Source organism: Sturnira hondurensis, unplaced genomic scaffold (assembly GCF_014824575.4).
Source record: "Sturnira hondurensis isolate 20B ecotype Veracruz unplaced genomic scaffold, ASM1482457v3 Scaffold0007208, whole genome shotgun sequence".
Classification (NCBI taxonomy): Eukaryota; Metazoa; Chordata; class Mammalia; order Chiroptera; family Phyllostomidae; genus Sturnira; species Sturnira hondurensis.
Window position 1 is genome coordinate 3,196,049 of NW_028079839.1, and position 13,513 is coordinate 3,209,561.

General features: G+C 57.2%; 1 protein-coding gene across 1 annotated transcript; it reads right to left on the reverse strand.

Moving 5' to 3' along the window:
* Positions 1–788: 788 nt before the first annotated feature.
* Positions 789–12,971, reverse strand: CLRN3 (clarin 3). The gene is made up of 3 exons (XM_037051197.1): positions 12,618–12,971; positions 6,910–7,089; positions 789–2,037 (listed from the first exon to the last, which is right to left on the reverse strand). The coding sequence occupies exons 1-3, from the start codon at positions 12,844–12,846 to the stop codon at positions 1,757–1,759; spliced, it is 690 nt and encodes a 229-aa protein (XP_036907092.1). The 5' UTR covers positions 12,847–12,971; the 3' UTR covers positions 789–1,756.
* Between the last annotated feature and the right edge of the window lie 542 nt (positions 12,972–13,513).

Genomic DNA, 13,513 nt, shown 5'->3' on the forward strand with positions numbered 1-13,513 from the left:
GTTTCCGTCTGAATGTTTTTGACTACACATCTCAAGTGGTTGACAAGGAAACTTCCATGTTCTGAGTGGAGCCCGCCTCAAATGCAGCTGTTTGAAGCCGGAACAGTGTCCGCAGTTGTCACCGATGGGGTCACTGCTGTCTGGAGTCCGGGCGGTGTGAGAACGCCGGGCAGGAAGAGAGTGGGAGGGACGGGGACAGGATCCACGCAGGTCCCCGTGCAGCCCTGCTCCGGGCGTTTAGTGTCTCCCGAGCGTCCCACACACCTCGGTGCCTCCTTGGGCACCGTTCTGACAACCTGGTGGCCTGGACTCACCCTCGGTACAAGGAGAATGAAGGTCTTCGACCACGGGACCACCCGCCTCCTCCGGGTGTGAGTGCCGCAGGTGCGCCTGGAGGACACGCCACCCTCTCAAGCTCGGGGTGGCTCCCGAGCCGGCCGAGCTTTATCCGAAACACACTGGGTGCCTTTTTGCCTGAGCCAGCGGCTCCTTTACTCTGAGTGAACAGGAGTCCCGGTGAGGCCCGCAGGTACAGTCAAAGGGGCCCTGGGCACTGGGGACACAGCGCAAGGCCACCCTTCCCATCTGAGATAACCTCCCGCCCTTCGGTCCCTGGGCCCCACCCCCAGCCCTCGGATTCTGCCTGATGCAAACACGTGTTTGTGGAACTGAGTCAGCTTGGGATGCCTGGGCAGGTGTGCTAACCCCCTGGGGATAAACTGTTTGCCTGTTGCTCATTTACAAAGAATTGGTGTGGCAGGTTGACACGCAGAAGCTGAGGGTGTGGACACCCCCTCACCTTTGCACTTGCAGTGATGCAGGGCGGAGCAGGGTCACACCTGGTCATGGTTCACCTACACGGCCCTGCCTTGGGCCTGCAGCGGTCGCCCCTGTCCCAGAGGACAGAACCAGGCTTCTTCCCAACTCAGGGCCCACGCCTGCTCTGCATGGGGCTGGAACCCATTTCTTCCTCGGCTCCCGGGCTGGGCAGGAGTCTGCACGCAGGTGACCAACGACCTGTGGGTGACCTGTGTCGAAACCACAGTGTGACCAAGCCCAGGTGGGTTGATGGGGGTCTCTAGAAGCTGCTGCAATCCGACTGAATTTACCACAGTGCTTTTGAACCGAAACTGTGTTTCGCCTCCTTACCCTGTAGGCCGTAGGGTAACAAATGTTATCTTCCTTCTGTCTTTTCACGTCCCGATTTCCTTACAAAAGCCCCAGGATGGGTATCAGCGCCTGGGTGCACCACTGGGCTCTTTGCGTCAGCGACAAAGGGTCCGGGGGCCAGGCTGTGCACCCCGAAGTCTCGCCTGCTGCCTCCGACACCTGGTCCTGGAGAGACCAGTTTTGAATCCCTCTGCATTGGAAGTCTATGTTCGTGGGGTGAAATAAAAACGCCCGGTCCCTCACCAGGAGAAGAGCTTGTAGGCGCTCGGGTGCGTTGAGCTTCTCCCAGGAAAGGCTCAACACACGCCTTCCCTGCTGTGGACAGCGGGGCCGGCCAGGAGGTCTGTATGCCGCGGTCATTCCAGCTCTGTGACCGCCCCACAGGCTGGAGGGCGCCCCCACTCACCTTCCCCTCCCTCGCAGGAAGGACCCTCCGCAAGGGGACGTCCTTTATGAAGCACAGAGTGTCAGGAGATGCAAAGACTCTCACGAACGGCAGCCGGCCAGGGCTGCACGTGACCCTCCAACTGTCCAGCTAGGCTAACCAGTCGCCCACACCTCCAGTCCCCGAGCTCTGTGACAGGACTCAGAATAAGATCCCGTCCCGTGGAGCGTCCTCTATGGGCTTCCTCTGCCTCTGCTTCTGCTTGTGCCTGGCCTTCTGGTAAAAGGCGATGATGACCACGGTGATGCCATTCAGGAGAAGGACGAGCAGCATGAGCCAAAAGGAGTACCGGTAACGGTGGGTCTCCACTCTGCGGGTGGCCGTTGGTTGCGGCGGGTACAGCACACGGGCCAGCTCCTCCGAGAGGCCATTGGACTGCACGTTCCCCACGAACAGCGCCAGGGCCAGGAAGGTGAGGGATGCTGGAAGGAGAGGAGGTCCGTCAATGACATGGTGACCCATTGTTTACGGCGCTGTTTTCTTTGTGCGAGTGTGCTCTGTGGTCACTGACCGAACCTGCTCTGGGGTCTACACTCTTTCAGGCACGGAGGTGAACGTAAAAGAAACACGAGGCCCAAGCTGGATTCTCGGTGCAAAGCACCCATCTCGGTGCGGGGCTGTGTGACGGAGTGCAGCCATGGGGGCTCCAATCCTGTCAGTAGACATCGCTGTGGACCTGATGTCTCACAGACCCCTGCCCAGGGCAGTGCACCTAGTAGGTGTGCTGATAGGCGGAAGCTGTCCAGAGATGACTGGGCAGAGGAAAAGACTTGGACAAGCTGGGGGAGGACCAGCAGCGTTTCAACGAGAAGCAGCAGCCCCAACAGGGAGGCGCTGCAGGCAGTGAGCTCGGAGCGTCGCGGGCTGAGAGACAAGCCCAGCCCGTGGGGAGCCGTGCCGAGGGCCCTGAGCACTGGACACAGACAACGACAGCCCCCCATCACTGACAGCCCCGCCAGAGTGGGGAGGGCTGGGATTTCACTGCACACAGTGGAGTATGTATAGCCTTTCACCAGGAAGGGTATCCGTACTGAACGCATTGTAGAAGAGAGTTTTTAAATTTTGTATCCTCCCTTTTATGATTCTTTACGAAGTCCTCCACCAGAGAACATTCCTTGAGCTGCAGCTGGTGTGGCTCAGTGGATTGAGCGCTGGCCTTTGACCAGAGTCGCCAGTTCAATTCTCAGTCAGGGCACAAGCCCGTGTTGCAGGCCAGGTCCCCAGTAGAGAAAGAGAGAGAGGCAACCACACATTGATATTTCTCTCCCTCTCTTTCTCCCTCCCTTCCCCTCTCTCTAGGTAAAATCTTTAAAAAGGCAAAACAAAAACAATTTGGAAAGCCACCCCGGCCTAAGGAAGGAATGTGATTCTGGACTCAGACAGCAGAGCGGGGTGGGGGGGTGGGGGTGGGAGGCCAGCCTCCCAGCCTCCGTGGGTTTCAGCTTCTCTGAGCCCCACTCCCCGTCTACCAAGGGGAGAAGCTAGAGACAGAAGGGAGACTCAAGGCTGCCTAGGGCTGAGGGTGGGCTGGCAGTGGGGAAGAGGCACAGCTCAAGGACACCGGGCTTTTGTTTGAGGTGGTGGAAACATTCTAAACCTGGCTGTAGCTGCCCTCCCTGCCTGTGTCCGTGGGTGCGGCCGGGCTGCGAGTGTGCACAGGGGAAACTAACTGTCCCTGGTGGTACCGCAGGCAAGCTGTCGACGGAGAGGCAAGAGGGGCGGGGTGAGGACTCAGGGTCAGGGGCTGACCACGCCGGGGGGCCATCGGGAGTCCCCAGACAGAAGTCCTGAGGGACATACGCCACGGGAATCTTCCTCCACTGACATTTACCCAGAACTAGACTGCCAATTTGGCACCCAGCGGGTCTGAGCCGTCACCAACCCCCGGGGAGCCCCCCAAACAGCGCCCTGGAGAGCCCTGACTGTAGGGCCCCTGAGTGCGAAGCAGTGTCCACTGTCCCTGATGACAGACTTTCATCCTCCAAGGCCCCTCCTCCGGTGCCCCACGGGGCTCGCACCCCTTCATTTTCCTTCATTATGCCCTCTGACGTTCCTCATAAATGCGCAGTCACAAAGGGCCCGCACGAATCTGGGGTTGGAGGACTTTTTTCTGAAGTGGATGCACGTGGCTTTGACTCAGGAAGGGTCAGCTCGCAGACTCAAATCCTGGCCTGAGCCTCTTGGGCGCTCTGGGACAGGAGGCAGAAGAGCTGGCTTCCTGTCCTGCCCTGTCCCCTCGGGCCCTGTGGCCTGCCACATCCCTCACTCTGTCCCCCTGGTCCTAGGCTGAGGACAACGTGCTGGGGCAGACAGTTCTCTCTGGCTCCAGCGTTCTCTCAGCCCCTACAATGGTGTCCCGTGGTCAGACTGGGGTCAGACTTGTGTGATGTGAAGGGCAGGCTGAGGTCAGAGGGCACAGGCTCCCAGGGCAGTGGTTTGGGTGGGCTGGGGTGGGGGCAATTTTCCTGTGACTTTCCTGGAAGTAGAATCCGCTCTGTTCTTTCCAAAACAATCCCAGAAACCCACTTCCTCCTGCTCCCTGGGCCACGGAGAGTTTGTCCAAACCCAGCCCACTTCCCTCTGCTTCCCGACAGTCGGGTGACCCCTGCCCGAGGGCTACAACCCCACACAGAACTCTTCCTCGGGGGTGAACAGAGATTCCACTGAGTCCTGCAGCCCTGGGGCAGCGTGGGGACAACACGGGTCTCCAGACATCAACCCAGGGGAAGGTCTGGCCTAGCCAAATGTCGGGGGCAGGAGGCTGAGGCCGCTCCAGGGGGCCAGACTGGGGGCCAGAGATCTTCCTGGGCCTCTGGCCTGGTCAGAACCGGTCAGAACCGGTCAGAACTGAGACCTCCTCCTGGCGCAGCAGGTTGCAGATTGTTCCTCCGCCCACCCGCAGCCTCTCACTGCGCGCTGCAACTCGCCCCAGGCGGGGAGAGGAATGTGGCCCGGATTCTCTCCCTGTCAAGCTGCTCTTTGTTGTGAGAAGTAGGTGGGAAGGAGGGTTTTTGAATGCTTTTCTCCCTCCACAGGCACCAGGCCACTGCCTGGGCAAGGTCGGCTGGGACTCAGCTGTGGGGTGAAGAGCCAGCCTTGCGGGAAGCAGGGCCCCTCTTGCTGAGAAGAGGACGGGCTCGAACCCTAAGGCCGAAGGCCTACATCCGGTCCTTCTCTCTGCTGTCGCTGCAGGACTTTCCTTGCAGGACTTTCCTTTCAGGACGCACCCCCAGCCCCTCTGCCTGTGTGGGCAGTGTGTGAACTCTACCCCACAGGCCTTGGAGACCACCCCAGGGATGGGGAGGGGGCTATCCAGTGAGAGTCGGGTCTGGGGGGAAAAGGAGTTTTTTCTCCTGGGGTTGTTTCAGTGGGTGATGAGCCACGCCCAGCTGCTTGGCAATGGAGGGCGCCCTGGGGACGTGCAGAGGCGGCACACCTGGGGAAAGAGAGCGCTGGCCGTGCGAGCCGAGACCGTGATCCAGCTGTGCCTGAACCCCCGCTTCCCTGGACTTCTTATTTACATGAACGAAAATTAAAACCATCTGTTTACCCTGGCAGTCTGCGTCGACACAGTTCGCCTTGGTTTGGTGGACTAAGGTCAGGGATAATCGTAGAAATAGCCTGGGAGCCCTGGCTCTTAAGGGGGGACGTGTGAGTTTGTCACCACATCCCAGCCTCTGACGCAGCCCCTCCATGAGACTGGGCGGCAGGGCCCTTGACCCTGGCCCACAGTGGACACCCAGGAGCTTGAGAATTGCCCGTTTGGCCACCAGGCGACTAAATTGCAGAGAGGAGGGAAAGAGCTCGCCGTGTATGAGTGTGGCCGGATCAGCCGGGGTGTGAGGTTGCAGAGTGGCCTCCCACGCAGGTTTGCCGGGACGGTCCGAGTTCCCCCTGGTGCCCTGGTTAATGAGGGTGAGCTGCTCTTTCGAAAACGCTCTTGTTTGATCCCAGACTCCCGTGGCCGCCTGGCGTATCTGTGCCCTGTGCCCCGCTGGGAACAGGTCGCCCACCCCCACAGCTGTCACCCTGAAAAAGGCCCCAGTGGCCGTGTAGGCACAGCTCGAATCAGCCAGGACTACGCCGTCTGTACACCCCACGGTCACCCACAGCAGGAGACAGGCTCCCTCCCAGCTGCTGCGCGTGGCTAGTGCAAGGACGGCCTCTCGCCGAAGGACAGGAGGAAGCCGCCTAGAGCCCCTCCTCCAAGGCTTCCTGGCACCCACACCCCGGGAGCACCCTGTCTGCCCTGGAAGGGCTATGGCCTGTGTGAAAACGAAGCCTCTGGAATTCTTCTGTTAGCAAAATGGGCCTCTTCCGGTCCTTTCTCAAGGTCAAGCTTTCACCATGGGGAGAGGGAAGGATCGGGAGAAACCTGGCTGCCTGCCAGGAGCAAAGAGGCACCCACGGGACCATGCCTCCGGGCTGATGTGGCGGCCACTGTGGGAGTTGGACTCATGGTGACTCAAGCTGGAGCCCATTTCCTACCTGGGCAGAGGCCCCCACCCCAACACCTTTGCCCAGCACGCTAATAAAACAACCTAGCTGCACCACAGAGCGACGCCCTGGACTCACAGGCCGCCCACAGGATGGGTGTGGGCGGCAGATTCCCCTACGTGACATTCTCTGTGGTTCTCTGTGGCCCAGGCGGCTGCATCAGGGATGTCAGCCGAGGCTGACGGTTGTTATGTGCAGGCAAGAGGGCAGTAAGTGTGAGTGTGTGTTCTCTGTGCAACACGTGGACTCCGAGTTAGAGTGAGACACAGGGCAGGAGCCTGGGGAATGCTTGACGGTTTGTGTGTGTCTTGTTTTTGAACATCTTCTGTACTGGTTGGTTTTAGAGAGAGAGGAGGGGAGAGCGGGAGAAACGCTGGTGTGTTGTTCCACTTACTGATGCGTTCACTGGTGGACCCGGACTGGGGATGAGACCTGCAGCCTCCGTGTGTCGGGACGACGCTCCAACCAGCCAGCCAACCGGCCAGGGCCCCTGTGTGTGTGTGTGTCTTTTTAACCCCTTGCACTAGGTACTCAAAAGCAAGCCTGGAGCGTGTCATGTATCTTTACACCTCACAAGCCCTCTTCCCCCCTCGCCTTGCCTCTCTCCCAGTGAGTGAGTGCATTTAAAACCGACTCTTATTCCCAGAGACGCTTAATAAATGCTGCAAATATACAGAAATAATCCCCAGCCCCCCAGCCTCCTGGTCGCATGGCTTGACTGGGCCTGTGCATGGGGGAGAGGCAGAGACAGGCAGGAGGCTGTGCTGCGGGGCGGGGGCCAGCTCCTGTGTACTCACCGCTGAGCCCATTCCAGGTGTATACTCCCAGCGGCCCCAGGAACGTCTGGTAGGGGTTGCTGATGCTGTTGTAGAAGGTGAGCCCCGAACTCAGCAGCGACGCGCACAGACTGAGGGCCAGGAACAAGATGACCACCGAGTGCAGAGTCTTACGGGAAGACGGGTTCAGCGTCCCTAAAACTGAAATAAAGTCGGGTGAGCACTTAGTGCAAAATGCAAATATCAGCTCCAGGCCGGAGGCCGCTCTGCACGTAGCTGGCATTCCTGCACGTTCTCCCAGGAAGGTACTGGGTGAGGAACTCTAGGGCCTGCTGGGGCCGGAAGGAGTGGGACCCCAGCGTCCCCACTCATTCCCCTCCTTGAACCTCAGGTCCTTGAACCTCAGGTCCTTGAACCTCAGGTCCTTGAGCCTCAGGGTGCAGAGTGGGGCTGCAGTGGGAGCCGTCCCGATTTTAAGCCCCCCGGGAAAGTGCGTGCCCTCCAGAGTAGGCTGCTGCAGGCCGGGCAGCCTTCCCTTAGGACCGGCTGGCTTCAGACCCCGGCCAGTGGGCGCTACTGCTAATTCACTGGCGCACTGACCGTTTCCTTTCCGAGACACGCGCAGAGTGGGCCACCCTGAATCCCCGAGGCAGTGAGGACCCGATAGACCCCGAGATTTCTGAGGTGTACCCAGAAAGCCAGGGGTGGCCAGGAGAGGAAGGGCTCACGGAGGTGGCCTGGCCCTGGCAGGAGGGAAGGACGGAAGTGCCTGGTGTGTGTGCACACTGAGGTGACAGCCCCACTTCCCTGCTGGAAGTCACCGGAGCCAGAGGTCCCAAAGTGGCTCGAGTGAGGCGGGTGGCCCTTGGGTGAACCATCAGATTTCTCTCTGAGCGGAATTCCTCTGTGGTCTAACAAAATTTTAGAAAATGTGCATTTTTCTTTGGCACAAAGGAGCTCCAGATATGACTATGTACTTGTGTCAACTGGAGCCCAGGGGCCCCGGGCCGTCCTCTTCTTTCTAACCTACCTCCCCCGCCCCTTCCTCTTAGTGGGGAACCTCAGCCATCCAACCCTTAAAGCCCCAGGGGAGACTAGAGTGGACAAAGAGGGAGATCTCAGCTCAGCACCTGGAGAGGCTGACTGCGCCTCCCGCCCGGGGGCCATAGTTCCACTCATCTGTGTCCAGCCCACCAGCACCTGGGGCCTGAGCTCTTTCTCCATCTCTGTCAATGACCCACGATAAGGTTAAACCCTCTGCACAGCCCTCTTTGTTCGGTATCATCGGTTAAACACCTGTTGTCCAGGTGGGGAAGGGTGAGGTTCTCGGGGCCACCAGTCCTCTGGGGAATGGGCCACCTGGCTGGGACTGGCTGGGACCTCAGGCTGCGCCTCTTGCTTCTATCTGGCCCACCTTGGACCTGCAGCGACTGGGAGACCTCTACTGCTCTACGCTGGACACACCTGTTTTGAAACGTGTGGAAGGTGACACTGGACAGTGGGACAGGGAAGGAAGCAGAGCACAGGTACTCAGAGGGGTGGGGTCGGGGCTGCAGGTGTCCCAGAGCTGGGTCACCACAGGAGGGGCTGCTTCCTGGTCCGCACTGGCCCCATCTCCTCTGGGGAACCGGTGCTGAGGCCTCACGCATTCTGCTTGGCCAAGAAGAAACCGTTTGGATCTCAGCTGGAAAACGGAGACTTCAGGACAGAAACTGTCCTGTGCCCCAGGTCCCCAGCGGACTACTGTGCTTCAGACACTTGCTACGAGCTGGACGTGGGTGTTCCTCCACAAGTGGCGAACGTTGCACTTTTCCCCAGTAAATTAGAGAGTGACAGTCGGGCTCAGCTTTGTGTCTGTCGGTATGGTTTTTCAAAAGTGAGTCAGCTTGGAGCCTGATGACTCACTTTCCTGTGTATTAATGTGACAATTTATCTTCATTTTAGCGGCCATATTTAAAAATCACATTTCGGCATTCTGAATCCCCTGCCACGCAGGTGTGACAGCTGTCTGTCCCCTCCCCAGCCTGGCTCAGAACTCAGACAATGGAGGCTGGAAATTCAGCAAAAGTGAGCCAGAGTGAAATGACAATAAAACCACAGAGCATCTGACAGCTGCTCTCTGCCTGCAAAATTAGCAAATACATTCCGTTCTTTTTCTTCTTTTCGGGGGCCAGGCTTCGGAGTCAGAAAAAGCACCTCACAATCAGAACTAATTGCCTGGATGCGGGCAGCCCCGGAAGGGAGGCCAGGGCTCGGCAGCGGGGGTGGGGGAGCCATGAGCAGAAACAGGGCCGTCCAAACCTTCGGGCTCCCCATGCACGGAGATTCAACCTTCCGGTACCCGCCTCACCACGCCATCTGGCCCTCCTAGCTCTGGTTTTCTGTAAGTCGCCAGAGATCGAGAGAGAGAGGGGTGGTTTTGTGGGTGGGCAGGCACTGCCTGTGTCCCTCCTCCCTGGTCACCGGGGAGCAGGGCCTAGTGGGCTTCTCAATCCGAGGACCAGGGTCCCCTTGGAGGAGCTCACCGAGTCCACAGATCCCAGAGCGTGGGCTGTCCCCAGCCCGTGTGCCCACCCTCTTGGAAAGGGGCCAGGGTCCCCTTGGGGAGAAGAGGGCAGCGATGCCTCCCTGCCCCCGAAGCTCCACTTCCCCGAGTGGTTATGTCTCTGGGGGTGGATGCTAGGTCGCTCCTCCCTGGAAACGTGTGGAAGGGAGACTGATGGGGCTTTCTGTCGAGAAGCAGACCCCACTGGTCCTCCTTGCAATTCATGGGTTTCTACAGCAGATTCTCTTTCCGAGTTATTTTTGGCTGGGGCTGGTAGTACCGTTTTGAGCTCCCAAAGGCAGACTGGGGTAGGTGGAGAAGAGGCTGGTGGGCAGGGGAGCAGGCCAGGGTGGGACTCCTCCTTGCTGTCGCGGGCACCTTCGCCCCACAGTTCTGTGGGCCTGTGGGGTCAGACTGACATGCAGTCATTCTCTAGAAAGACTCTGCTGGGCGCCATCCTCCTCAGTATCCAAGCCCCCGTCCCCACAGCAGCTGCTCAGGGAGGTGTTTCTGACCTGAAACAAAACCTCCAGAACTTCCAAAGCAGCAAGGCAACATGCCTGCCGGCGGATACGGGGAACCAGTCACTTCTCATCTGAATGGTGGAGAATGTGGATGCCTCCAGTGAGGCTGGAGGGCCTACTCAGCCTGCGCTGCCCAGGTAATCTGGCTTCACCCGCCAGACTCACCATCCCCCCATTATTAACCTCCTACTGGCTGAATGACCTTGGCACTTTCAAATTAGCCATGGTCCCTTCATTTGGCCTTTTCGAGTCAGAGTCCACAGCGCACATTGGCACCGGGTGACTCCTCCTGTGCAGAAATAGAACCGAGCGCTGCGGATTTCATCACTCCCCCGACACTTCCAGCCCTGGTGCTGGTTCAGCAGGCACCGTGGGTCCACCACTGCTGGGCAGGGTGGTGGCATTTATACGGATTTTAGGGTGCTGCCAACAATCAGTTCCTGACTTGAGATAAGCCTCGTGCGGTCACAAGACACCAGCAAGAGAGTGACCGTGTCCCCCTGTGACGTTGGGAGCCATCTTCGGAGGGTGCCCAGAGGTCTGCAGCAGCAGACCCCACGGTGTGTGGGCCACAGTCTTCTCTGGAGGACTGTGTACAACTGTTCCAAGGCCAATGGTTGCTCAAGTCGGTTGCTAAAGTGCCCTGGTATCAACCAGAGCAGCCCGGGTGGCACCTTCATGATGGGACCTGGCGTATCTTGTCCAGAACCTGGAGGCTGACCAGGACGAGTGGGCTGGAACGTGGCTCCCCCGAACAGAGTACCGGAAGGGAACCCTGCAAGGCAGGTGCTGAAGTCCCGCCTCCTTGGAGCTCCCACATTGTTGTGGGAGCCCACCTGGTCCTGTCTCCCCAGGCCTGTCCTTGACCACGCCATCCTGCCATCTCTACACCCCTGAGCCTCTGTTGCACACGGGGGCCCTTGGACAGAGCTCGGGGAAGCTCTGCATTGCAAACCCAAACCGCCGGTTCCAGACACTGAAACTCAAACGATCTGCAGGGTGTTACCTGCCGTTTTAATGTTTCTAAGTGTGTCTGGAGATTCAGAACCTGGCACACTCTTTGAGTTTGAGAACGCTAGTCACGCAACTGAAAGTGTGACGGCATCTTTGAAAGTCTGGGTTTCTGCGGGTTTTCCTGGGAAGCTGTGCCTGGTCCCCCGGGGGGAGGCGCACCACCCTGCTGAAACTACGCGGGAGACGCTGCTTCTGCTAACGTCTAAAAGACAAGTTCATAACCTGGAACTAGACCTGTGCTGCTCGGGACGTAAGGGAATTGTTTCACCGATTCATCAAATAGGGTCACCAGCTAGACCTAGAACCTAGAACCTAGAGCCAGAGGACCAGGCTCAAACTGCTACCATGATGCATCTGGAAAGGACCTGGAGCGACAGCACGTCAGGTGGAAAATGGCCCGCACTTGGAGTCAGCGGGCAAAGATGGCGCACACCGGCTGCTCTCTCAGCAGCCCCCCGCCCCCGCCGTGGACGACGCCGTGCGAAGCAGATCCCAGTTAAGGTGCTAAACAATGTACGAGCCTTGCTTTCAAATTTAGAGAACAGACTGGTATATATTCAAACCTCACAAGTCAAAGAAGGAGCTAATTCAACCAATCATTCTCTATTCTACCCATCAGGAGTCGGATATTATTATGTAAGAAATTGGAAAAATGTAGGAGTTCCTGTAAAATATAGAACTAATAGAATTAATGGAAATTTACTATCATGCCCAACAACAGTGGGCATTTTGGAGGTAAAAATGCAAACCCAAACTGGTTAAAGAGATGAACTGGACACACAGGAATAAGAAATGGACCCCATTTTTAGGGACCCCCTTTCAATGGGACCCCCACTGAAGAAGTTCCAGACCAAACCTGTGGCTGCAACTACAAATCCATAGTCAGAACACTTGGACATGATGTTCCTCCGGCCGGTGGACACCGTGTCGCTGCCGCCTATTTCTGCTTAATCGTTTACTTGTCAAGAAACTCAGCAGCATCACTGAACTGTGGCCTGTGTTCCCATGACTCAGACCGGCGGGCTGGTGGGCACCAAGGACCCAAGGAGGCTGAGATAAGGCACAGTGGCTGGAGGGATGAGCAGGTGCTCAAAATATTAAATAGGAAGGGAAGGAGGGGAGGCCCCACCCAGCCATGTTGGCCACTAGACTCTATCCCTTTAAGGCCTCCCTAGTTTTAGGAAAGGGGCTCATTCGATTAGCATTTTAGAAAGCCCATTGCGAAGCAGAGACTTGAAGCCAGCAAGACCCGGGACAAGGAGATCAGTTAGAGAAAACCGAGGAAGAGCTGGTGGAGGCCTGGACTCAGGTAGCCGCTCTGAGGATGGCCGGAAGTGGGAAGGAAAGAGAGTGGTCAGAGCTTGGAGGTTTGTTGGCCATAGGTCCTTTTGCACCCCCCCCCCCCCCCGCCCGCCTGCCCCCAGGGGTAAACTTCTGAAGAGCAGAGTCTCTGTAGCAAACACCTTTGTATTCCATTAAGTTACCTCTGCTGCTTACCAGCAGGTTAGGTGTCTGATAAATGCTGGTTGAATTAATAGAAAAAACCTAACTATTAATACGAGCAGATACCACAGACACTGGGTGGTACGAGCCTTGCCCAGTTAACTCGATCTCACCATCCCCACTTGCAATCATTTCTCGTTTACCTCCGAAGTCCTTGTCTCCTTCCGCGAGCCCGCCCTGCAGCTCTTCGGTGCTCTGGCCGCGGAAGAGTCCGTAGGTGACGGTGATGCTCCCGTTGGAAGAAGAGTCGCTGATGGCAATGGTGCTGCTGACCCACTCCTGGGTCCCCAGGACGGTGCAAATCACCAGGAAAGCCCCAAAGCTGGTGAAGAAACTCGATAGGAACATCAATGTTTTCTTTGTCGTTGGCATTTTTCCGGGAGGGAGCAAAAAGATCTTTCTATGGTGTTTTTGGCCCTTATCAGCGGAGGTCCGGGATTTAGAAATGGAGGCTAATACCTTGTTGTAAGATCGAAGAGCGTGCTCTTCATAGGACGGTTCATACTAATGCGCGTCGGACTATGAACGTGGTCATAAAGATCTCCAGCAGCTGAACTTTGATCTGGAGTAAGCGGTTGCCATGGTCACAGCCAACCGGCGGGAACAAGGGGTGGGTGTGATGTTCCCGAGTTCTTCTCCGTGGTGTAATTAATCTATTGATTCTGTGTCAAGTGCCCCGGAAGCGAGTTCAGCTGCCATGTCAGGACAGGACCAGAATTTCTGAATAATGGGGAAGTGGGAGATCTGTGCCCCCAAAGTGCCGCTGACTCTAGCAGCCAACGACATAGGGTCTCAGCCCATTTATGAATTGCTTTACTGGTTGACTTGACCCTAACGACTGTTTCAGAAGGAAACCCTAAAGAGAGTAAGCCTAAAGGTACCAGGAAAGGGTCTTTTGTAAATTGTCACCTACCATCTTGAAACTGCAACTTTTATCTCTTCCTTGCTGAGGAGTAAATTTGTAAAGGGATTATGTGATTGTTTCTATTTTTAGTATTTATTCCTGTTGTTTCTATTATTTATTATTTATTTGTTTCTA

What these genes read in the sequence shown, in the direction of transcription:
- CLRN3 (XM_037051197.1), bottom strand. Translation starts at nt 12,846, where the DNA reads ATGCCAACGACAAAGAAAACATTGATGTTCCTATCGAGTTTCTTCACC. An exon ending in AGGAGACAAGGACTTCGGAG is followed by an intron (nt 7,090 to 12,617) that starts GTAAACGAGAAA and finishes ACTTTATTTCAG; the next exon opens with TTTTAGGGACGCTGAACCCG. An exon ending in CACCTGGAATGGGCTCAGCG is followed by an intron (nt 2,038 to 6,909) that starts GTGAGTACACAG and finishes CTCTCCTTCCAG; the next exon opens with CATCCCTCACCTTCCTGGCC.